The 21,656-nt window shown below is 40.2% G+C and overlaps 2 protein-coding genes across 5 annotated transcripts; one reads left to right on the forward strand and one right to left on the reverse strand.

The window, feature by feature from the left end:
* Window positions 1-34: 34 nt before the first annotated feature.
* Window positions 35-8,784, reverse strand: HENMT1 (HEN methyltransferase 1). 2 transcript variants are annotated; one of them, XM_038144631.1, is made up of 7 exons: window positions 8,624-8,784; window positions 7,692-7,820; window positions 6,041-6,153; window positions 4,139-4,273; window positions 3,553-3,735; window positions 2,713-2,890; window positions 35-1,373 (listed from the first exon to the last, which is right to left on the reverse strand). In XM_038144631.1, exons 2-7 carry the CDS (start codon window positions 7,803-7,805, stop codon window positions 978-980), a joined length of 1,119 nt encoding a protein of 372 aa, XP_038000559.1. In that variant the 5' UTR covers window positions 7,806-7,820; window positions 8,624-8,784; the 3' UTR covers window positions 35-977. The 2 variants fall into 2 exon arrangements, with proteins under 2 accessions (XP_038000559.1, XP_038000558.1); XM_038144630.1 differs by having other exon boundaries at window positions 8,456-8,784.
* A 4,054-nt stretch (window positions 8,785-12,838) lies between these two features.
* PRPF38B (pre-mRNA processing factor 38B) lies at window positions 12,839-21,373 on the forward strand. 3 transcript variants are annotated; one of them, XM_038145100.1, is made up of 8 exons: window positions 13,143-13,225; window positions 13,776-13,828; window positions 16,477-16,545; window positions 16,840-16,991; window positions 17,075-17,135; window positions 18,683-18,787; window positions 19,686-19,909; window positions 20,155-21,373. In XM_038145100.1, exons 3-8 carry the CDS (start codon window positions 16,534-16,536, stop codon window positions 21,008-21,010), a joined length of 1,410 nt encoding a protein of 469 aa, XP_038001028.1. In that variant the 5' UTR covers window positions 13,143-13,225; window positions 13,776-13,828; window positions 16,477-16,533; the 3' UTR covers window positions 21,011-21,373. The 3 variants fall into 3 exon arrangements, with proteins under 3 accessions (XP_038001026.1, XP_038001027.1, XP_038001028.1); XM_038145098.1 differs by lacking the exon at window positions 13,776-13,828 and having other exon boundaries at window positions 12,839-13,225; XM_038145099.1 differs by lacking the exons at window positions 13,776-13,828; window positions 18,683-18,787 and having other exon boundaries at window positions 12,841-13,225.
* The last annotated feature ends 283 nt before the right edge of the window (window positions 21,374-21,656 follow it).

The raw sequence follows: 21,656 nt of genomic DNA on the forward strand, positions 1-21,656 counted from the left end.
AACTGGAAGTTTGAGTCTCTTTCAGTTTCTTTTCCAATTAAGGACTTCTTTTTAAAATGCTTTGCTTTTTTCTGCTTCTGTGTTATCACCAAGTGACATCTATATTATCAGGAAAATGTGTCATTTAGATCCATTCTTTTTCCACTCTATAAGGAAAATTTTAAATTAAGAGCACTGATCTGAAGTGTTCTGTTCAACTATTCTCACCATAACCAAACAATAGATACCCACATTATTTCCCTTATATTCAGAATACTGCACTCTTTTCTTGACGTTGGTGTTGGAGGGGTATTTTTTGTTGTGTTGTGGGGTTTTGTTCTTGTTAAATTCTTTCCATCTATTCTATTTGGATTTTACAGTTTTGAACAAAAGCTGCACAGGAAAACACAGAAAAATTTTCAGCTACACCAGAGATAGGTTAGCATTCACAATTACTGCAGTCCTTTAATTATTAATTTTTTTTTTCAAAAACAACAAATATGCCAGTTTTGTATTTCAATTCAGCTGGAACAACATTTGGTTTTCATTGAGGCTGAGTATGTACTCATCTGGAAAGAGGCATCTATAAATTTTATGGAAATTAAGAAAAAACTTGCCCTTATGTCTGACTCACATTATTCAGCACAACACAGATGGTAAAACAAACTATCCTTGAAGCTAACAGAGACTACCAGAAATAATCTAGTAACGATAGCTACAATAAAGCAATAGAAAGCAAACAGAAATACTTAATTTTCTTCTTGGGAATGAATTATTTCATTTTAGCCCCTGATACTCTACTTGAAATCCCTATGAGTTACTTTTACCTTTGTCAGAAGCACTCACCTTCACTCAATCAGAGGTGCTGACAGATAAATACCACTGATGGAAGGTTAGAGAAGATTTTGTGGTCTAGCTAGCATACGGAACATACATTTTGACAGCTTCTAAAAAACCCACTTTCATTACTTAACTGAACTTTGTGTGAAAAACCTGATCTAATTCTCTTCATTTTCATGTTCAATATTGAACATCACAGCAGAACCATCACTGCTCAGTGTGACCTTGCCTGCAATAAGCTTGCATAATTTCTCAAAGGTACCACAAAGTCGATTCACTTTGGGAAAAGAAAAGATTGTTGTGAGAGGTATGTAAACCTCATTTCCACTGACAAATGGTTCCATGTTTTTTTCAACAACCAGTTTTCCAAGATAGTCAGAAAAACAGTCCATTGAAGGTTGGAATCTGGATTTTCTCTCAGGATCATCACTGTACTCCTCACGTTTTGACATTAAACGGTGCTTAATGATTTGGGCTGTGAAAATAACTTCATTGATCACTGCATTCTGCAAGTACTTCTCATCTTTAAGACTTGGGTACACTGCTTTGAAGACCTTTACAATATACAAGAATACATAAAATGTTTATCACTATCACAAGCTCAGATTTTAACATCTGCTGTCCAAAAAGCTGCTAAAATGTGAATATCATTTTTTATTCAATCCTGTTTTGCTTATTAAACAATTTCAGGTAACAAAAACTAGGCAATATGATCTGGTTTTCTTTATTACAACTACAGTGGCAGTTAACTGAACTTAAAACAAACACGCCAAAACCCAACATGCTATACCTGGAAGCTACACTTGTAGGTCAGGCAAGGTAAAACCCTGCAATTCTTTACCTCTTTTTAATAATTCTCTTACTTCTCACATTATGGAGTTCTGGGGACAATTTTATAGTGACAGAGATTCTAAACTACTTCTGAATTGTCATCTGGAAACCAAGACTACAGCATGTCATTTATTGTTTTCAGAGTCAAACATTAAATATGCTCCTACAGCTGTAGGGAATGCTAAAAATAAATTGTGACATCAAAATCTGTGAAACTGTAGTGTGTTCTACACTGAGCTATATTCCAAGGCAATTAAGGAAATTAAGCAGGCAATCTCATTCCCACCAGTTACCAGGAAGTGCTTTATACCAACACACTACCAATGAAGTTTCACTGTCTAGAATTATTTCTTACTTTTCAATTACATCTTGAAATGTTGAATTATTCCTATAAATTAGTTACCTTATAAAAATTAATTTGATAAGCAACACACAAAATTAACACTCTTGTTTAATCTCAAAGGATACCCATGTCAAAACTCTCAAAAATGACCCTATAACAGGAGCTAATGAAAGCAATTTCAAGTACATGTCCATCACCTAGATGTATTTCTAAGTCTGGTGAGCATTAAGGACCATTTCATTAATCTATTAAGGACAATAGATGATAGGTGACATTTCACATGCATAGAGATTTTCAATACAGAAATTACAAATGTTTTTATAGCTTGGAAACCATAAAACATAAAGCCATAACACAACTTTACATTTCAGTTCAGGTCACATTTAGTAAGAAATGTTTTTTTTTAATTTTTTATGTATCTGAAAAATCTGTGTCATTGCCAAGAGCCACATAATAAATAAATTTAACTAGAGGAAAAATAGCTGGCAGAAAGGAAAAATTTCATTCCAAGGATAGGAGTATCTTAATATTAGAATGATTATCCATATTGTTATTTAGCAAATCCCCTAAAAGTTTAAGGCCTTTGTACAACTGGAAACACAAAGAATGAGACTGTCTTGCTGTGATTGTCAGCGGTATTTCTTGGTAAGAACCTCACATGCAGTCATAGACAACTTTACTCTTTATTCACACTTCTAAAGGAAGAAAATAATACTTACTGTTTTGTAAACTGCTTCCATGGGTTTCTCAGACTGAACGGATTCACCAGTTTGAGGATATTTTCTAAAAAACACACCTATTTGGGTACAAAACCCAACCTTCTCCATTCCTGTTGGTGGGTGCCCAACACCAGTAAATTCCACTGAGTAGTCATAGCATCTAGCAATCTCTAGAGCCCTAAGAAAGACCAATTATTCCAATTATAAGAAATATTCATCTTTCCATGTGATAAAGATCCATTCTTAAGTAGAATCAAAGAATCTAAGGCTGCAAAGGCTTGAACATAATTTCTCTAACAATACTCCCATGCCTGAAGATAAGCACTGTCACATCTTGTACCAGAGCTGTAAGATGCCTACCATAGTCTGAAGCATTTAGCATCAGGAATTTAGCCATACAAACATTACTGTTTCTCATGTAACCCTCTGTCACCTGCTTGCACACTCTTACTGAGTGCTTTGATCACACACCATAGCAAGCGTATTTCTTGGATTTTATGAAGAATTTCTCTGGCAGGGTATTATGCAAAAATATTAATTGATGCCTTATATTTCAACTGTGTTAATTGTAATAAAGACATATAAAGAGTAAGTAAAAGTTATAAATCTTTTTTGTGGAGCAGTTACAAGTAAAAGCCAATTTAACCACTGTCATAAAATACAAAATCCACAGATTTTGTTCTCAACAGGAAGGAAACCACCAAATCAGGAGGTGACACTTCACTGACAGTAAACCATATAACTGAACCATTCTGAAAATGCACAGCCATTCATTTCTCACATTACTGGGCACTCAGAGCTGCACCATATGCACCCAGCATATGATGTTCAGTACCTTACCAGCTTTGAAACTCTGCTTGGCTCCACTCAAATTTGTGGTCTGGATGCCTGTATAACATCACTCTTGGAAGCAATGAGTTAAATTCAGAATTTGGAGTGCTGATCACAACTATGCTTGGAGCCATGAAACCAAACACCACTTCAGGAAACTTCTTCAGCTCTGATTCTTCCAGGTGTTCTATTCTGAAAAGAATAAGTTGATGTCTTTGTTTAAAAACACACTACTACAATCTTAACAACCAGTCAAAAGAACCCCAAACCCATACCTGTAACTTGTAATTTTACACCTATCTCTGCAATATGAGCACTGGCACTGTGGCCAAGTAGCAGCACAGGGGATTTTGAACAAATTTCCTCTTGCATTTTGTACTTTTTCATCGATATCCTCTTCCTGCCATAAGCACTACCTGAATTACTTAGTATGGTTAATTTAAACACAAGTTAGGAGCCACTCTTCTTCTTTCTACTTTTCTAATTCTACTCTTCTGCTTGAAAAGTTTGATCAAGCCTGTTTGGAGCATGGAGAAAATTCCAAACTGAACTGTAATGGACTTAAAAAAACATTTTGCATTGTCCTAATACTCACAGTTCAATACACGTCACCAAGTCAAAACCAAGCATGCAAGGATCTTTGTGGGCAACTGAACCATGGTGCAAGGTAACAGTTAGGGATCTTTCAGATGGTTGCAAATAATCAACAGGAAGAGGAGACAATGTATGCCTACAAAAGTATTAAAAATATGACGTTACAGGAAGGACTTTAAGACAAGATTAATAGTGCATGAAAATGAACTAGCTAACACCCGGCATAGATACCTCACGAATTTCAAAAAGGTTTACTACTTGACATGGATATAACAAAGAAATGCAATACAAACCCTTCTTCTAACTACCTATGATAGGACAGAAAGAGCAGAAGTTCATCCAGAGACTGTCCTTTGTGTTTACAAAAATTTCCATTATACTCTCAAGTCACCTGGAAAGCCACTCGTAAATTCTGATAATAGTTCAATTCCAGACACACAGTAAGTCTGGTTTAGACAAGCTTTGCAGGGGTTTGGGAGGAGTTTTAGGCAAGCATATTACCTATTTTTTCCAAGTAAAATACACTAAGAAACCAAAGTACATGTGCAAATTTCATTCGGAAGTACAGCATCAGACAAAACACACAATAAATATTACATATAAAAGGTTACTTCTCTTCATTCTCATAAGAAAGAATGAGAGATAACATCAGCATCCAGATCCTACATATTCACTGAAATTGTGTCAATCTGCTTTCAGTAAATCTACATTCATCCATTGGACCAACGCTTCAAAGACCACATAAACCTCTCATTTTAGAGAGGTTCTAAACCAGACACCATGCACTGAGCTAACCTTCCTATTTCAAAATGATAAACAAGTCCTCACCTTGGTGACTAAAGTTCCATGTACATTTCAAAAAAGATCAAAGCTGATCTTTCTGAAGACAATAACGTCACGTATAAGCATATATAGATATTCCTAACACCATGCACTAGTGCCTTTAGAAACAGTGCATTTCTCAGATGTGCACACCCTGAGGCCTCTGCATGACCCAGACCTCTGGCTGCATTAGGTGATGTTATGGGCACCTGCAGGCCAGGAGTCCCCAGGCAGAGATCCAACAAGACTAACAATGACAGAACTCTTTATTTGCCAAGCTGCTATTTCCACAGTTACGCGAGTTTTGAAAGCCTCTACAAGAAATGCTGCACCATGCCACTTGTATTTGCTCTGCATGTCAAATTGGCCAGGGGGCTACAGAAGAAACTTGTCCATGCTGGAGCAGGCTCCTGGCAGCAATCTCTGGAGAAAGGAGCCCACAGTGGAGCAGCTTGGCTGGCAGGACTTGTGAGCCAGTGGGGCACCCACGCTGGAGCAGGCCGCTCCTGCAGGAGTGCACCCTGTGGAAAGGGACCCGGGCTGGAGCAGCTCATGAAGAACTGCAGGCCGTGGGAAGGACCCACGCTGGAGGAGTTCATGCAAGTCTGTCTCCCTCATGGGACAGAACAGATGCTGGAGCAGAGAAAGGACTTCCATCCCTGAGGGGGAAGCAGCAGCAGAAATAACATGTAATGAACTGACTGTAATCCCCATTCGTCGTCTCTCTGCAACACTGCAGGAGAGGAGGGAGAGAACAGGCAATAAAGTTAAACCCATGAAGGAGTGAAAGGTAGGGAGAAGGTGTATTCAAAATTTGCTTTACTTCTTATTATCCTACTCTGATTTTGATAATAAATTCAATTAATGTCCCCAAGTCAAGTCTGGTTTGCCCATGATGGTTACTGATGAGTGACCTCTCCCTGCCCTTTATCTCATGAACATTTTGTTTTATTTTCTCTCTCTGTCCAGCCAAGGAGGAGGAACAATAGAGCAGCTTTTGGCGAGCTCCTGGCCCCAGCCAGGGTGAACCCACCACATCACTAGGTCAAAACAAACACAAACCTCAAAACAAAGAGCTTACATTTTCTCTTTCATTACATTTGCACAAATGTCTAGACCAGCTAACACTTCAATGCAACTGCAGAATTTCAGCATCCAGAGAAGGCTGCAATCAGCACATCCTAAATCTGCCACCTGTAAATTAGATATTAAAAAATGTATAAATGCCATATAGTTCAAAGTAATTTCAGAGACTTGCATAAAATTAAAATCCCACATTTATCAAAATAACTTTTCTAATTATAAAGCATTTCAGAATCATAACTAAAATTCATAGCTGTAAGCAAACAGGATAGATGCAGATTTGAAAACTCTTTTAAAAAATGTATATGAAGATCCTGCAAGATTTTTAAAAAAGAATTAACCTGTTGTTATTACAGCTATAAACAAGTACATGTAGGACATCCCACCGACTCTGGAGAATGTCTTCCACATGAGTAACAATAAAGTATGATTTTAAGTACAAAAGCTGCAGCAATTTTCACATTCACCACTGCTTTTCACATTCACCACTGCTGGGCTCTTCTCTCTCCAAAACACTGAGAACAGGCTCACCAGTAGCCAAGTTAGCAGCAAAGAATCTGCACAAAACAAGTTTATAAGCTCAGTTGTATGTTTAAGTGGGGAACTCTGGGGATATTCAGACCATGAAGTCAAAAAATATATATTCTTTCCTGTAAGCTAAAGAGATAGCTGAGTATGTAAACCAACTCCCACTGTTCTTTCTCAGGCTCAGTCAAGGTTGAAGCACACTGCTGTTCCCCATGAGAAAATCCTGAGTTGTTTCTACCCAGTTTATCTATCGTCTGTGTAAACAGAAAGTTCACCCTCACACTCCTTCCACATCCTAAATCAGAAAATTAAAACCTTTACAGACAGATGCAATCTGTTCTATTTGAATATGTTCTATTTAAAAGGATATGACAGTGCCATGGCATCACAGACTGGATTAGATTTTCTTTAGCTACTAGAAGTATGATTACATAAGTAATGCAGGTGCATCAGTTTCTTGCATGCCCCCTAAGACATTAACATAGAATTAAGGGTTAAACACTGCAGACTTGAAAAGATCTTTTTGGGAAGGAAGTGGGGAGGACACATCAGAAGACAGCAAACACTACAGAATATTACTTAAACAATTTAACTTTTCACAGTGAGTAGTAAAACAAAAGTTTGGTATATTGGGGGGACACAGGTGACAACACAAGGTAGAGGGTCACAAGATCTTAAGAAAGTGGAGATGATTTAGCCTCACATAATCCCACACTCTCAGTGTCACTTCTCATCTGAGAATATCCATGCAAATCATGAAATAAACCTGATATGCTACATGGAGCTAACAGCTCTGGAAAGCAAAACCCAACTGTGAGGAAAGCAACTTGAACCAAATTCCGCAGCATTAAATTAAAAACAGAATGCCCACTACATTAAAAAACTAAGGCATTTCTCTTGTTTAAATATTCTCCTCTTCCCATCAAGTAACATTAATTTTATGCACCCCTGCAAAACAACATATCACAAGGTATCTGCTAATGCCATTCACTTTTAACAGCTCCTTCACTACTATTGTTTGGTAGTTCAGTCAACAGGTTATTTACGCATTTTGCGTTCCTGAGATGCCAAGTGTCCATTTACTTTCAAGTTTATAACCTAAAGAGACAAAACATACCAACCTTCTTAGGTTTGTATTTCTCCACTAAATCTTTAACAAACTGGTAGCGTTGTTTGTACAAAGGAGGTTCAAATTTAATAATTTGCGTAAGCTCTTCTTTGAAGTTCTTATCCATAGTATTCTGGCAACCCTAAAATAAAAAGTTAACTCTTATTTTCTGAAGCACTTCATAACATACCCAATGATAAAGTTTGCTGTTTTCAGTGGTGTTTGAGTCCCAGTTAAGCAGGGGCAGACCTGATCTGAGTTCTAGTCAAAGAACGACAAAAACACTGGGATTAGCACGATTATGCTGTTCTCTCCACACGTAATTATGTAAATAACCTTATGCAAACGACTATAAATCATATACAGATCTAAAAAAGCAAATTTCATAATCTGTCACCCTCCATCCAGCACACCTGGACAGAGACCATAAACAAACACTACAACCAAACGCATCTGGGGCAAGCCTGCGCACAACTTGACTGCTCTACGAGGTCTTTTACACACACAAAAAAAAAGATATATTTTTGCGTACATATACGCACACAAGCCGGCTCGGTGTTCAGGCCAGTCCCCCGCCGCCTCAGGAGCTAAGCGGGCCTGCTGGGCTCCCTCAGCAGCGCCCGCCTGAGGAGCCACCCGCGGCACCCCGCCTGACCCCCGCCGGCTCCCGAGCCGCCCCGGCTCCCGACCCCCGCCGGCTCCCGACCCCGACAGCCGCTGCCCCCCGGCCCAGCCGCCCCCTGCCCTCGCCGGGGCTCCCCCGCGCTTCCCGTCCACCTTCTCTCCCGCGGCGGCTCCCGCCCGGCACGAGCGGCCGCCCCTACGGGGGTGCGGCACCTCCGGGGAGCGCCGGGAGCTGCAATGGGCAGCCCCCAGTGCCGGGGATGTGCCCTAAGGCGCTTCTGTGCGAGGTAAATCGGCATCAAAGGCTGTCCCCGGGCCCACCTGTTCTGCTGAGCCGTGCCAGCCTCCCTCAGCGTCATTAAGAGGTGACTGGCGGCGGACAGCGGTATCCCTACTTTTTTACACTAAACCCCAAAAATCTCGCAAAACTCCTCATGCAAGTCTGTTGCTGTTGGTGCTGCTGGGTCTAAAGCCGTGTGTGCCCGGCCGCAGAGGGAAAACGCGCTATGGAGCTGGTTGCCATCTACAGTGAACTAACCCTGTCTGGGTGAGTGCGGTAGAGAGCACAAACATCCAAAATCGATGTCTTTTGCATCGATTGCAAACGATCAATGTTTGGGTTTCATGAAGTATTTTCCACGCTAGGGCAAATTTGTCTCTCGGTGAACGGGCAGCTGCGTAGCTGCACGGTGAAAGGAGAAAGGAAAGCGTGGCTCTAAATGTCCCATTTCTTCTGTTAACAGCATCTAAAGCGTTTGCTAATAACAGGCAGGGCTCTTCTTAATAGAGTATAGTGTAGGCCTGGGACCTAGAAGGAAGCAGGACTCTGGTGGCAGTGAGGATAAAGTTAGATAAGTTAGGTAATTAAGATTTCAGAATAGTCTAGAAATGTGTATGCCAACTTTTGGCTAACATTTTAAGTTTCGTGGCCTAGACAGAGCACACAGTTACTCTTTTTGGCTGTTGAGTAATCGTTTTACCATGAACTATCATTTAGTACTTACATCTCAACTAGATAATTCTATAAATTCTGCCCAGTGGGGTTTTTTGGTTTGGTTTGGTTTTTGGGTTTGTTTTTTTTTACCTCAGAGAAAGGTTTATTAATAGAAGTCTTTTACATACCAGCTTCCAATTCTATGGATTCTGGTATCCTGTGAAATTCTATTTACAAGTCCGTATAATGGGTTCTTTAGAACAAAAGAAAAGTACACAGAAGAAGAGTAGTAAAGTTTACAATAAAATTCAATTCATAACACATTGTAAATTCACACAATGCCCTAATAGTTCATAAGAATTCACCCCAAATGTATCACTGTAAGTGAAACCTTCAGATGATCAGGTGTTATAACGCTCCATTATGAACAACGTAATCCCAGAGATATCCTTTCCGATTGCTCCAATAATGGCATTGGATTGGAGATCCAATCTTTGGAAGACTGGCAACATGAAAGAGATGGTGAGCACTATTTGCAGTTTTGAGCTGGAAAATCTGCTTTGACTCCAGGGTGTTTGATCTACTTGCTGACAAAAAGTATTGAAAAATTCTTCTGATTTTTCCCCATTAAATCAAATAAAGGGTTTTTTTTAATTATTGTATTACTGAAAAAAAAAATTCTTTGATTTAGTCTAGATGTGGTTAAAATTTTTGTTTTGGTTTGGTTTTCCCTTATGCAGTCATACATCTTCATAACAGTCTCAAGGCATCATAGAATAATTTATGTTGGAAGGGACCTTTAGAGGTTACCTAGTGCACCCCCTACTTAAAGGAGGTCCAAGTCAATGAGGTTACTTGGAAACTTCAGTTCCAAGGTAATTTTCACATTACAGTTTATAATTTCAACCTGAATACTCAAATTGTGTTAGCTCAATATGCCACAAATCAAGCAGGCTTGTTTTAGAGAAGCCTGTTACTTTTGTACCCTACACAGAGCAACAAATGATATGACTGTACTGGAATAAAAGCATCTCACAATATAAAGTCATGAATCAAGAAATCCTAAACTGCTGATATTTATTTCCTTCAGTAGCTGGAATGAGGAGGACAACTGTATGCAATTCCAGTACTTTCCCCATAAAGAGCATATAATTAAATCTGAGGGCAAAAGAAACTTAATGCAGCACTGCTGCCAGAAGACACCAGTCCATATTGATATTTTACAGGAATATCCATACAGCAATACTGCTTAATCTGTAATTCAAGAGCTAACAACCAGTCCTCTCAGCCTAAATTCAGAGGATGTTTAGTGACTGAAGTAATAGTCTTTTTCTCCTCAGCTTCAATTAACAGATTTGGCCCATTTTAAAAAATTAAGAATTCATCTGTGTGAATGAGAGGTGAGGCTGCTGTTACACACAAATCATATTCTTCTTACTCTTTTATAATTATATCTAATTTATTGCTGTTTGCCAGTGAGAATCACCTCATTTTGAAGTTCTTTGGTTTGGGTTTTGGTTTTGGTTTGTTGTTTTCTTGTTTTGTTTTGGTTTGGTTTTTTTTGGCCATACTCTGTAAAAACCAGTTGGGATGCCTGAGGGAAGAAAATTTAATTTGGAGCAAATGGATTAATAGGTTGCAACTATATGAGAGGTTTCATCATCACCAAAGAGTGACAGAAGTATAAAAATGTGATCTTATAGAGTGTAAAAAATACTGAGGTTTGGAACGTATTTGGCTAAATATTCCAACAGGAAAAGGTAAATGCATAGAAACACAATTAGGGCAATAGAAACTATAACAGAAGTATTGGCTGTCTTGAAGTGGTTGCACAATAAATATTAAGTAAGTGCTCCAAACAACAATAACAAAACCACTCATGATCAAAGAAAAGTTACCACTCTAGATTACTACTGCCAGAACAAGATCACTTTCTTGGAATTCGTTTTTGTGATTAGTTTTCTGATTTGATAGGAGATTGTTAAATGGGTATTTACTGCATCAATATGGTAGAGCCATGCAAGTAATGAAGATTTTGTGAATGTCTTTGGAAATCAGCCAAGATGGGAAGAGGAGGCCAAAAGAGGACTGCAGAGGCACCAATAAGAGGTGCTTATTTCTAGAACAGAGGAGTGAAAAGCCTCGATAGCAGACAGGCAGCTTAGAGAAACTGTTAGCTGCCAGGGCCCTGATAACACTTTTCTGCTATAGTACAAGCTCTAAGGTACTTGAAGGGCCCGGGTAATGAAAATGAACTGTTTGTCAATGTTTCAATGTGTAATGAAGGGTGAAGGTATTTTTATGTTACTTCCAATAGTATTTATCTCCTCTTTTCTAAATTAAAACTCTGGGTTAGCTCAAGCATGTAGAGATGCCATTCCCATGGATTATTTTATTCCAGCTTCTCCCTGTACCTGTTTGCTGATGCACTGAGCAACGGGTAGCCCTTCTGTGTACAACTGAACATACTTTGGCACATTATGCCCAGCTTGCAGTCATTTCACTGAACTTTCAGTTAATTTTTTGCACAGTCGTTTGATGTTTAGAGTATTTTGGCAATTCTTCTAAATCATGCTTTTGTACTTCAGGTTTAAAGACTGACACCAAAGTATGTAGCTAGTTATATTTGGGTTGGGTTGTTGTTGGTTTTTTTTGTTTTGTTTTGTTTTGGTTTTTTTTGTTTTTTTTTTTTTTTTGCTTTTGCAGGCAAAACCAGAGATTTTATCTTTCCTGTTAGTAAGTCTATGTAGACAGTGATTCTCTCTTAGCTGTTTAACCTAATTCTGCTTGTTCCAAGTCTGTGTGTAGGACTATGAGTTTCAGAAAGAGCTGTTGAGCTGGAATTGAGCAGCAGGGAACCATTACTGTTTTCTGGGTGTCTGACTGGGTTCTCAGAAGCTGCTTAGCCAGGTCCTGGCCAGAGCAGTGAGCCTCCTAGCCAGCACTGGCATCAAGTGAACAGGCTGGACTGTGCCCTAGCCGTCATTGCCCTTCGGGGCTACCGCACACTGAACGTGCCCAACTTTTCTTCCTTTCCCCTTCCCCAGCAGGGATACTGTGGATGCCCCATCCCTTCAAGCGCACGCTGGATGGGGCTTGAAGCAGCCTGGTCTAAGGTAAGGCGTCCCTGCCCATGGCAGGGGCTTGGAACCAGGATAGATGGCCTTCAAGGTCCCCTTCCAACCCAAGTCATTCTGTGACTTCTTTGCTTCTCCACTGCTGCGGAGGCAGAAGCGGCCAGCGCCAGCTGTGCCGTGGCCTCATAACCACCGACAAGGGACCGAGGGGACCAGTTTTCAACTTTGTTAAATCCGGGGCTTAATCTACTGAACTCCGTGCGACGGTGTCAGCAGCTGCCCCCCTTGGGGTCACAGAGTCCCGTCGCTCTCCCTGGCGCTGATGCCCCGCCCGCCGGGCCCCCGGGCTGCGAGGCGAGGCGAGGCGAGGGCAGGGCGGGAAGAGCCGCGGCAAGCCGCCGGGCTGTGGGCGGGCGGGAAGAGCCGCGGCAAGCCGCCGGGCTGTGGGCGGGCGAGGCCGCGCGAACGCTCCGCAGCTCCCCCGCCCTTTCCCCGCCGCTCCCCGCGGGTCGGTGACGCGGCCCCGGAAGGCGCCGCCGTCACTTCCCCGGCCGCCATCTTGTCGGGGCTGAGGCAGCGCCCGCCGGCCCCGCTCCGTGTGCGCGGCCCGCCTGCCCCGAGCGCCGACCCGCCATGGCCAACAACAGCCCCGCGGTGGCGAACTGCCAGGGGCAGCAGGTGGCCCAGCACCCGCCCGGCGCCGTCCCGCCCGTGCAGCAGCCGCTGCAGACCGGGGGCCCCAAGCCGGCGGCCTCGGGCAAGCAGGGCAACGTGCTGCCGCTGTGGGGCAACGAAAAGACCATGAACCTGAACCCTATGATCCTCACCAACATCCTCTCGTCGCCCTACTTTAAGGTGCAGCTCTACGAGCTCAAGACCTACCACGAAGTGGTGGACGAGATCTATTTCAAGGTGAGCCCGCGGGCCGCGCTGGCGCCGGGCCCGGTTTGGCTGCGGCCCGCGCCTTTTCGCCCCTTATCTTGCGGTGAGGGATGGGAGTAAGTATCGGTTCTGTTGCTGAGCTGGGGAATCCGAGGCTCTGCCCTCTCTGCCTCACCAAAGAGGCGTGTTCCGCGTCGGATTTGGAATTGCCGAGCTGTACATGGGTTTTGAAGAGGGCAGCGTGAGCCGGGGCGGTGGGGGCGAAATGGCCGTCTGAGGGCTGCGCCTTCAGCCGGAGAGAGCGGGGCGGGCGCCGATCTGTGCCGCCGCCAGAGACCGGCCCTCCCCGGGCGCGGAGCCGCCTGCGCGCCCCGTCACCGCGCAGAAGGGATGGTGGTCGCCCTGGGTGTCTGCGTGTGGCTCTCATTCTCAGGTCCAGGTTAGGATTCCCTCCTCCGTAACTCAGCTTACAACTTAACGAGTTCGTTTTAGTGCTTCTCTTGGCGTTAGGTGAGATGTGCTGGGGAGATGAATGGTCTGTATCAGGGCACCCATGTCTCGGTTCTTGTTTTGTTAGCAGGATTGAATCAGTTTTGCACCGAGGCTTCCATCAAGCCACTCTCCCAGGTAGAGGTATGCATAATTAATGCTAATCAACGCAGCCACTTTCTTTGTTCTGATAACGAGACCAAAATTTAGATAATTCAAGGTTAGATAATTCATTTAGTCACCTGTGTTTTGGTCGTTATTGGCGTATTTTTTCAGGTGAATTCATTTTGCTTGACAATGTTATTGTGTCAGCTGGTGGGTTTCAGTATATTTGAAATAAATAAAGTAAAAAGCGAAGGTAGCCTTTTTTGTTTCATTTTTCCAAAGCCAAATCGAGTTGCTTAAGGCACCATAATTGTGAAAAATAATTCCACCACGGTATTTTGAGATTTTTGGCAGCTTGCGCTTACTTATGCTACTCTTTTTACATTTCTCTGCCTGTGCTCTGTCATTTGGAGCTGATTATTTATTTCTCCTAATACTTAGTGTAACATATATTCTCGGCAGCATCTCTCCAGTTAATTTACTGCCTGTTTCATGTGTGAGAGACTCATGACTATCTGAATGGAAAGTAGCAGAGTTCACTTATGCAATTGATTTTTAGAGCTGAAAAAGTTATGAAAAACCTATTTTCAGAAAAATCGAGAGCTTACTCTATTTTTGAAGTGAACCTCTTCAGATGCACTAAGAAGTATTTGGTACGATTTGTCATCTTTGTACTGGTAGAGCTCAGCAGCAGTAGGTCAGATAGTTCATTTGCTTGACCTACTGTTTCATTCCAAAAGTAGTTTTATCTTAAATTTGGGAGGAATTTTGACAAGCCATTAAAAACCTGCATATTGATCTGATTTACTTACTGAACTTGACAGTTAGTGACTCAAAACTGCATGCTAAATACAGAGAAAACTCAGCCCCTTACTCACTCATGAGTAATGGCTGTGAGGGAGAAGATAACCTGATGGTTCAGCTGCTTCATTGATATTAAGAAGATCTGAATTCTCTTCATGTTTTAAGATTTCCTGAATAATTGCTGTGGGTTTGTTTTTTGTTAGTTGTTTTGTTTTAATGAGTTGTTGGGGTTTTTTTTAATGACCTGCCATAGCAGCTGTATTTTCAAGTGTATTCAAGTCTCTCTAAGAAACAAGTGGCTCTTCTAGAAAATATTAGAATGCTGGGTGCTGGAATGTGAGGAAAGGTGATTGTCAGTCAAACAGGCAGCTAGTGATAAGGACCCTCTTTGGAGATACGGATTGTGTCCAGATATTTGAATTAATTCATTTGTAATTCTGGGCTCCTGTTTCAGTTCTGTATCTACGAAGTGCAGGACTTCCTCTTTCTTTATCCCTGACCTTAACACCATGTGCATGTCCTCAGCTTCATTTCATCTGTGTATTTCCAACAAGTTAAGCATACAAAGCAGTCTTTGTGGGATCACAACTTTAATTACTCCTTTTTGAAATGAATATTGTTTTCAGGGTTTTGTTGTGTGTTTTAATTGATACCTGTCAAAACCAACGTGTTTACATTGACTGTAATTAAAGTTGAAGACTAGCATTTGTGATAATGTTATACTCAATCCTTTGACTAAAAAATACTTTTCATTTCCTGTGAGAGGCAACACTGTATAACCAGAAGGATATGCAGTATTATTTATGTAGTATTTATGAACTTCTCATGCTAACAGTACAGGAAGTCATAGTGGATTTCGAATTCTACAGTATTGGCATCTCTCATATTTCCTGTTTGGCAAAGACAGCAACTGTAAAAACCCAAACAAACAGTTCAGCAACTTCTGCTGTTAGTGTGTCTCTGATGTCATGTGATTGTGTACATAGTTGGTTTTATTTCATGTACTGTTAAAGAATCTTAATTTGTGAAGTGCCATACAGCATGAACTCTTATTCCTAATCCACTGTAGCACCATTGTATCCTTTTTTGTCTTTTCCATATATTTTAAGTTGATGTGTTTAGGAAATATACTTGTTTATTGAGCCAGATATTGCTTCTCTGAATTTCAGAATTTCACGTGTAGCATAGGCAATTATGTGGTTGTAGGTTTGTTTATGACTCTTATTGTCAAGTTTTATGAATGGTGTTGATTAACTTTGTTTGTGCACTCATCCCTAAATGTATCTCACAAGATTTGTCTTAGGCAAATTTTACATCCCTGCAGTCTAAGAGCAAAAACATGGACTTTATGTTAAAATACTACCCTTGATAAACATATTTCTTTTGTCCTAATAGTAAGTGATAAAGAAATCTCTAGTGAAGTTTACTTCAGAAATGAGACTTAGGAATATGAGACTGTATATTTTGACTTTTGTAGCTGTCATCAGCAGTTATCACTAAACTTGCAAGGAGATGGTTTAAATAAAGGCAATTGTTCAATCACCCAAGGAAATAGTAACGATGGGGTTTAGTCATAAGGTATTTGAAAGCATGTGGAGTATAGAATAAGCATGGATGTTTCCTTTGGGGTTATAGGATTTGTTTGTTTTAAATTTCATTCAAGATTTTGGCTGTAATTTCTTAATGTGGTAATTAAAATAGCCAAGTTTTGCTTTGCTTTAATGACAAAACAGACTTGATCTTGAATTTGCTAGAAGACAGTTTTTAAAGATTGGTTTAGGATATCCATTGTTAAATCAGGCTTGTGTGGTCACACAAACATTATGGAGGTTGTAATTGTAATTTTCTTTTTTTTCCTCCTGTCCCCCACCTCACCCTTTCAGGTAACACATGTTGAACCATGGGAAAAGGGCAGCAGAAAAACAGCAGGCCAGACAGGGATGTGTGGAGGGGTAAGTAGAAGTACGTGCCTTCTTAAATTTTTCTGTCTGGTAAATAACTTTTCAAAGCATAGATAAAATGTGCTTGTATGTTGGCTCAGTCTCTAGATATAAAATATTTATTACAAAGAGTAGATACATTCTTCTCGCTTCCAAAGCTGTGGATCTAAGTAGTGTTACTTTTTCCACACAGCTTTGTTTGTAGATTCAGCTTTTATCCTGTGTTAGTTCTCATATTCTTTTGTAGGTTTGGGATAATGTCTTTGTGAATTCCTGCATCCTCACCTCACTTTCTGCTTTTGAAAGGTGCGTGGTGTTGGAACTGGAGGAATTGTGTCTACTGCTTTTTGTCTGCTCTACAAATTATTTACACTGAAGCTCACTCGTAAACAAGTGATGGGCCTTATCACTCATACAGACTCCCCATATATTAGGGCTCTTGGATTTATGTATATTAGGTAAGTATCAATATCCTCAACTAATGACTGGTCTAATATGCAGAAAGCTGTATTAAAATTTTATATTGTTTTTGTGCTTAAAGGTACACACAGCCACCTACAGATCTATGGGACTGGTTTGAATCTTTTCTTGATGATGAAGAGGTATGTCGGCGAGGGTAATAATTTATTTTCTTTTGTTTCTTTTCATGTTACTACTTTAGGCTTAAGGATTGCTTGATAGAGTTTTCTGTAGTTTGAATGTTACCATGTTCTTTTCTTGTTTACATTATGTATGGTAATTATTGCAGGAAACAGGTTTGAGCTGGGACCTGGGTAATTTCTCTTAGATTTTGAGGATCTGACAGATTTTTTCATTGGTTAAGATGTTACCATGTTAGATTTGCAAAACCATGTGGAACAGGTGTACTGAATCAGAATGCAGACAGCAGGCTGTGTGAATGTGTCTTCTGTGTGTTTTATAAAATCATACTTACCTTTAGGTAAGGTGTAGTAAGTCATGCAAGTGCTACATTTGTATTATCTCTTTATTACTGAGATAGGGAAATTGATGTTTACATGAAAGAGTGGGAACTATATGGCAGAAACCAACATTCACCTTGGAAAATTCTGCCAGAAATCTCTGGTTATTATTCATGTCCTGGAACAACTAAACCCAGGATGTCTTCAGAGGAGAAGCAAAAAGCCTGATTACTGCGTAAGATGGCATTATTTCTGGAACCTTAATGCCTTTGTCAATGGGGCAGATAAAGAGATGAGTTGCTAACTGAAGAAATTCAGTAAAGAGGTTTCATTATTATGTAGTCAGATAGGAGAATACCTTTGGTATCCTAGTCCTGATTTACTGTTTGGAGAAACAGTAGGGAGCTGGTGGGTGAGGTTTCTTGGGCTATGAAGTTGAATACACAGTCTGCTACTACTGCTGCAATTAGGATTTATTGAGCAGGTTTGAAATTACATTCTAAATTTAAGACTAGAACAAGAAGGATCACTTGCCATCTTCGCTGTGACAGTAGGCATCTACTTGAAGAAATTTCAAATGTTGTAGTTGCAAATGATGTCCAAATACTGGTATTAGAAATAGTGTTAATTATACCTGTGTCTAACTGCAATGCAGTGTATTTTGAATGGTTTCTTTCATGCTAAGTATCAAAAACACTGAGCAAAGGAAACAACTGGTGATTTCAGGTAAACCTGCGCTATAGTAGATTTTTAACAAAAATTAAACCAAATTGGACTTGAATCAGCGTAATGTCCTTGTCCCCCAGCTGGGGCTAGCTAATATTAATTCTTCTACACAACATTGGACTGTCATTTATGAGAAGCGTTGGGGTGGCTTCATTCTCAGGGTCCCACAAAGTCAATTTCAAGGACAGTAAAGCAGTTGCAAGTACAGTGCATTCTGCATGTCTTAACTGGTTCATTATTCAAAGCATATTTTTTAGTTTATACATTTCAGTTCTTGCTGATATGGGGTGTCAAGATGTGTTTATTTCTTGTTGCTTAAAATCTCCTACTATATTTTTGGAATTAGTGTTTCTTTCCCAGCTGCTATCAGTAGCTTTGTGTTATGTAGAAAAACTGTTTGGAGCTGCTTAAGTTTCTTACCAGTCCTGGTCAAACTCAGTAGGATGAAGCACATTTTTATATATGGAATTATTTAAACCTACAGGATTTTTTTTCCCCTCCAGTTCTTAAAAATCTGGAAGCAGTTCATCTTTTGTCATGCTGCTGTGAAAACCTTCCCAGGACACAGTTACTTTTCAGAATGCTTCTTATGTTTATTTTGTTTAACTGTACGTACTCTCCAGGTGCTACGTTTAACTCCTCTTTTTCTTCTTTAGATCTCTGCAGCGATTATATTTGGAAAAACTGTATATCTGAACACTTAAATGTGTGTGAGTGCAAGCAGTTTTACGTTCAGATTTTCTCTTCCTGTTTAGATAACAAATCTCACTTTCCTTGTGTGCTTGCACTATAGGTTTGGGACTGACAATAGCTGACTAACATGTCCTGAGCTGTGAGAGGGCATAGCAAGAAGGCCTTCATGCGGTAATGACCCTTTTCAGAGACAATGGTCATCATGGATTATGCGTTTCCAATTATTTGTTCATTTATTTATTTTTTTACATATTTCTAAATTAGAAACCTCACTGCTTCATGGCAGTTGGTTTGCTATTGCTTCCAATTCTGTTAGGATGCCATTTTGTACTAGAGGTTTTTCTATGATCATTTTTAGATAGGCAATGATGTAGTTCATAAATTATTTAGGCCACAGGGTTGGGTATGATGGTACACAGTTGTATATCCACAAAATGGAGTATTAAATGTAGTTTCAGAGGACTTCTCAACTTTGTGGCATTTAAATACAATGCAAGATCATACCATATAACCCGACTGTGTAAGGGGATTTTGCGTTAATCTCTTCATCGACAGTCCCTTACCATCCAGATGGCTGCAGGATTAGATTGTGCCTGCATGCATATATATTAAGTCCCATTCCCTATCTGTAACATTCTGCCAAATCCAAAAGGTGCAGAGTTTGAATTTCTGTAAGGAAATGTATTAGAATATGAGACAAGTAAACTTTCATAATCATGAGACTTCAATAGGACAGTAATGTTGCAGCATTTTTTTTTTAATCAGTAAAGAATATTTTTGACCATCAGGATATTTTTTGCTTGTATTTTGCAGGACCTGGATGTGAAGGCAGGTGGGGGTTGCGTTATGACCATAGGGGAGATGCTTCGTTCCTTCCTCACAAAGCTTGAATGGTTTTCCACGTTGTTTCCAAGAATTCCTGTGCCAGTCCAGAAAGCCATTGACCAGCAGATTAAAAGCAGACCTAGAAAAATCAAGAAAGATGGCAAGGAGGGGATGGAAGAAGTAGACCGGCATGCAGAACGTAGACGTTCAAGGTCACATAAACATTATTTTAAAAATGAATGTTAAAAGTTCAATATTGAACTACTTATTACCAGCAACTTGTCTTTTCACTGAAATAGGTTTTATGGCAACAGTTTATGGATGCTAGTGGATTAAAATAGTCAGATGATATTTTGTATTTAAGATTATGCTTTACTGACAGAGCTGTATTTTAATTGGAAAAGGGATTTCTTAACTTGAAGGAGGTGTTTCATATAGCTGTCTTCTATTTTAAAAGGTCTCCAAGACCAAGATCCATCAGTCCCAGGAGGTCTCCTAGAAGATCGAGAAGCAGAAGTCACCATCGGGAAAGCCATGGATCATCTAGTTTTGATAGAGAACTAGAAAGAGAACGAGAACGGCAGAGATTAGAACGTGAAGCAAAGGAGAGAGAAAAAGAAAGGCGGAGATCTCGAAGTACCGATCGCTCACTAGAACGGAGGCGAAGCAGAAGCAGGGACAGATACAGAAGCCGGAGTCGAAGTCGTGACAGGAAGGGAGATAGAAGAGACAGGGATAGGGAGCGAGAGAAAGAAAATGAGCGGAGTCGGAAAAAAGAGAGAGATTATGATAAGGAAAGAGGTAGCGAGAGGGAAAAAGATCGATCTAGAGAAAGGTCAAAAGAAAGGAAAAGTAAGGGTGACACAGAGGAGAGGAGACACAAGGATGACAAAGATGAGAAGAAACACCGCGATGACAAGAGGGATTCCAAAAAAGAGAGAAAGCATAGTAGAAGTCGAAGCCGGGAAAGAAAGCATAGGAGTAGGAGCCGAAGCAGGAACACAGGTAAGCGCAGCAGAAGCAGGAGCAAAGAAAAATCAAGTAAACATAAAAATGAAAATAAGGAGAAGTCCAATAAAAGAAGTAGAAGCAGAAGCAGAGGAAGAACAGATAGTGTTGAGAAGTCCAGAAAACGAGATCAGAGTCCCAGCAAAGAAAAATCTAGGAAGCGTAGCAGAAGCAAAGAACGTTCCCACAAACATGATCACAGTGATAGCAAGGACCATTCTGACAAACATGATCGTCGAAGGAGCCAAAGTACAGAACGAGAGAGCCAAGAAAAGCAACAGAAAAACAAAGATGAGACTGTGTGAATTCTTTCAAAAATGGATCACATTGAATCCTATAAATGTTTGATTAAATCCTGCTTATTTTTTCTTAAAGTTGAGATTGTGCAGTAGTTGATGAGCACTCTTCTCCAACCTCCCTCTAGGCTGCAGATTGTCATTTCCTATTTTCGGTAGGGAAGTGCCTTTGTAAACCCATTCAATGCATTGACGGTTTCAAACCATTTGTTTAGTTTAATTTGTAATGCCGAGATTGTTCTTGCATTTTTATTGTTCAGATGTTTCTGAAATGTACAGTCTGTACATATGTCCTGAAAATGTTTTAATTCCTTTGGCATGGTTGCCATGTTGGTTAAATTTGTATGAGGCAATAAACTGCCACTAATTATACTTTCCTTTTGTAGACGTGGAATTATGGTTTGTTATCCTGAAGTTAGCATGGCTGTGCTTTCCATAATAGTATGGCTTTTAGGGATGGATCTGGAATGTATATTATAGCTGAGATATTTATGTGCGTACAATGTACATTGAGGGCTGCAGATTTAGAACTAACATTTATGCCCACTGTATCTGCTGTTTTGTCCAAAGCTTTTAAAATGTATTATGTTGATCACCAGTGGTGTTAAATTGAGTGGACTTTCAGAGATAGTGGTTTTGATGCAAGGATTTAGAT

Source organism: Motacilla alba, chromosome 8 (genome assembly GCF_015832195.1).
Source record: "Motacilla alba alba isolate MOTALB_02 chromosome 8, Motacilla_alba_V1.0_pri, whole genome shotgun sequence".
NCBI lineage: Eukaryota > Metazoa > Chordata > Aves > Passeriformes > Motacillidae > Motacilla > Motacilla alba.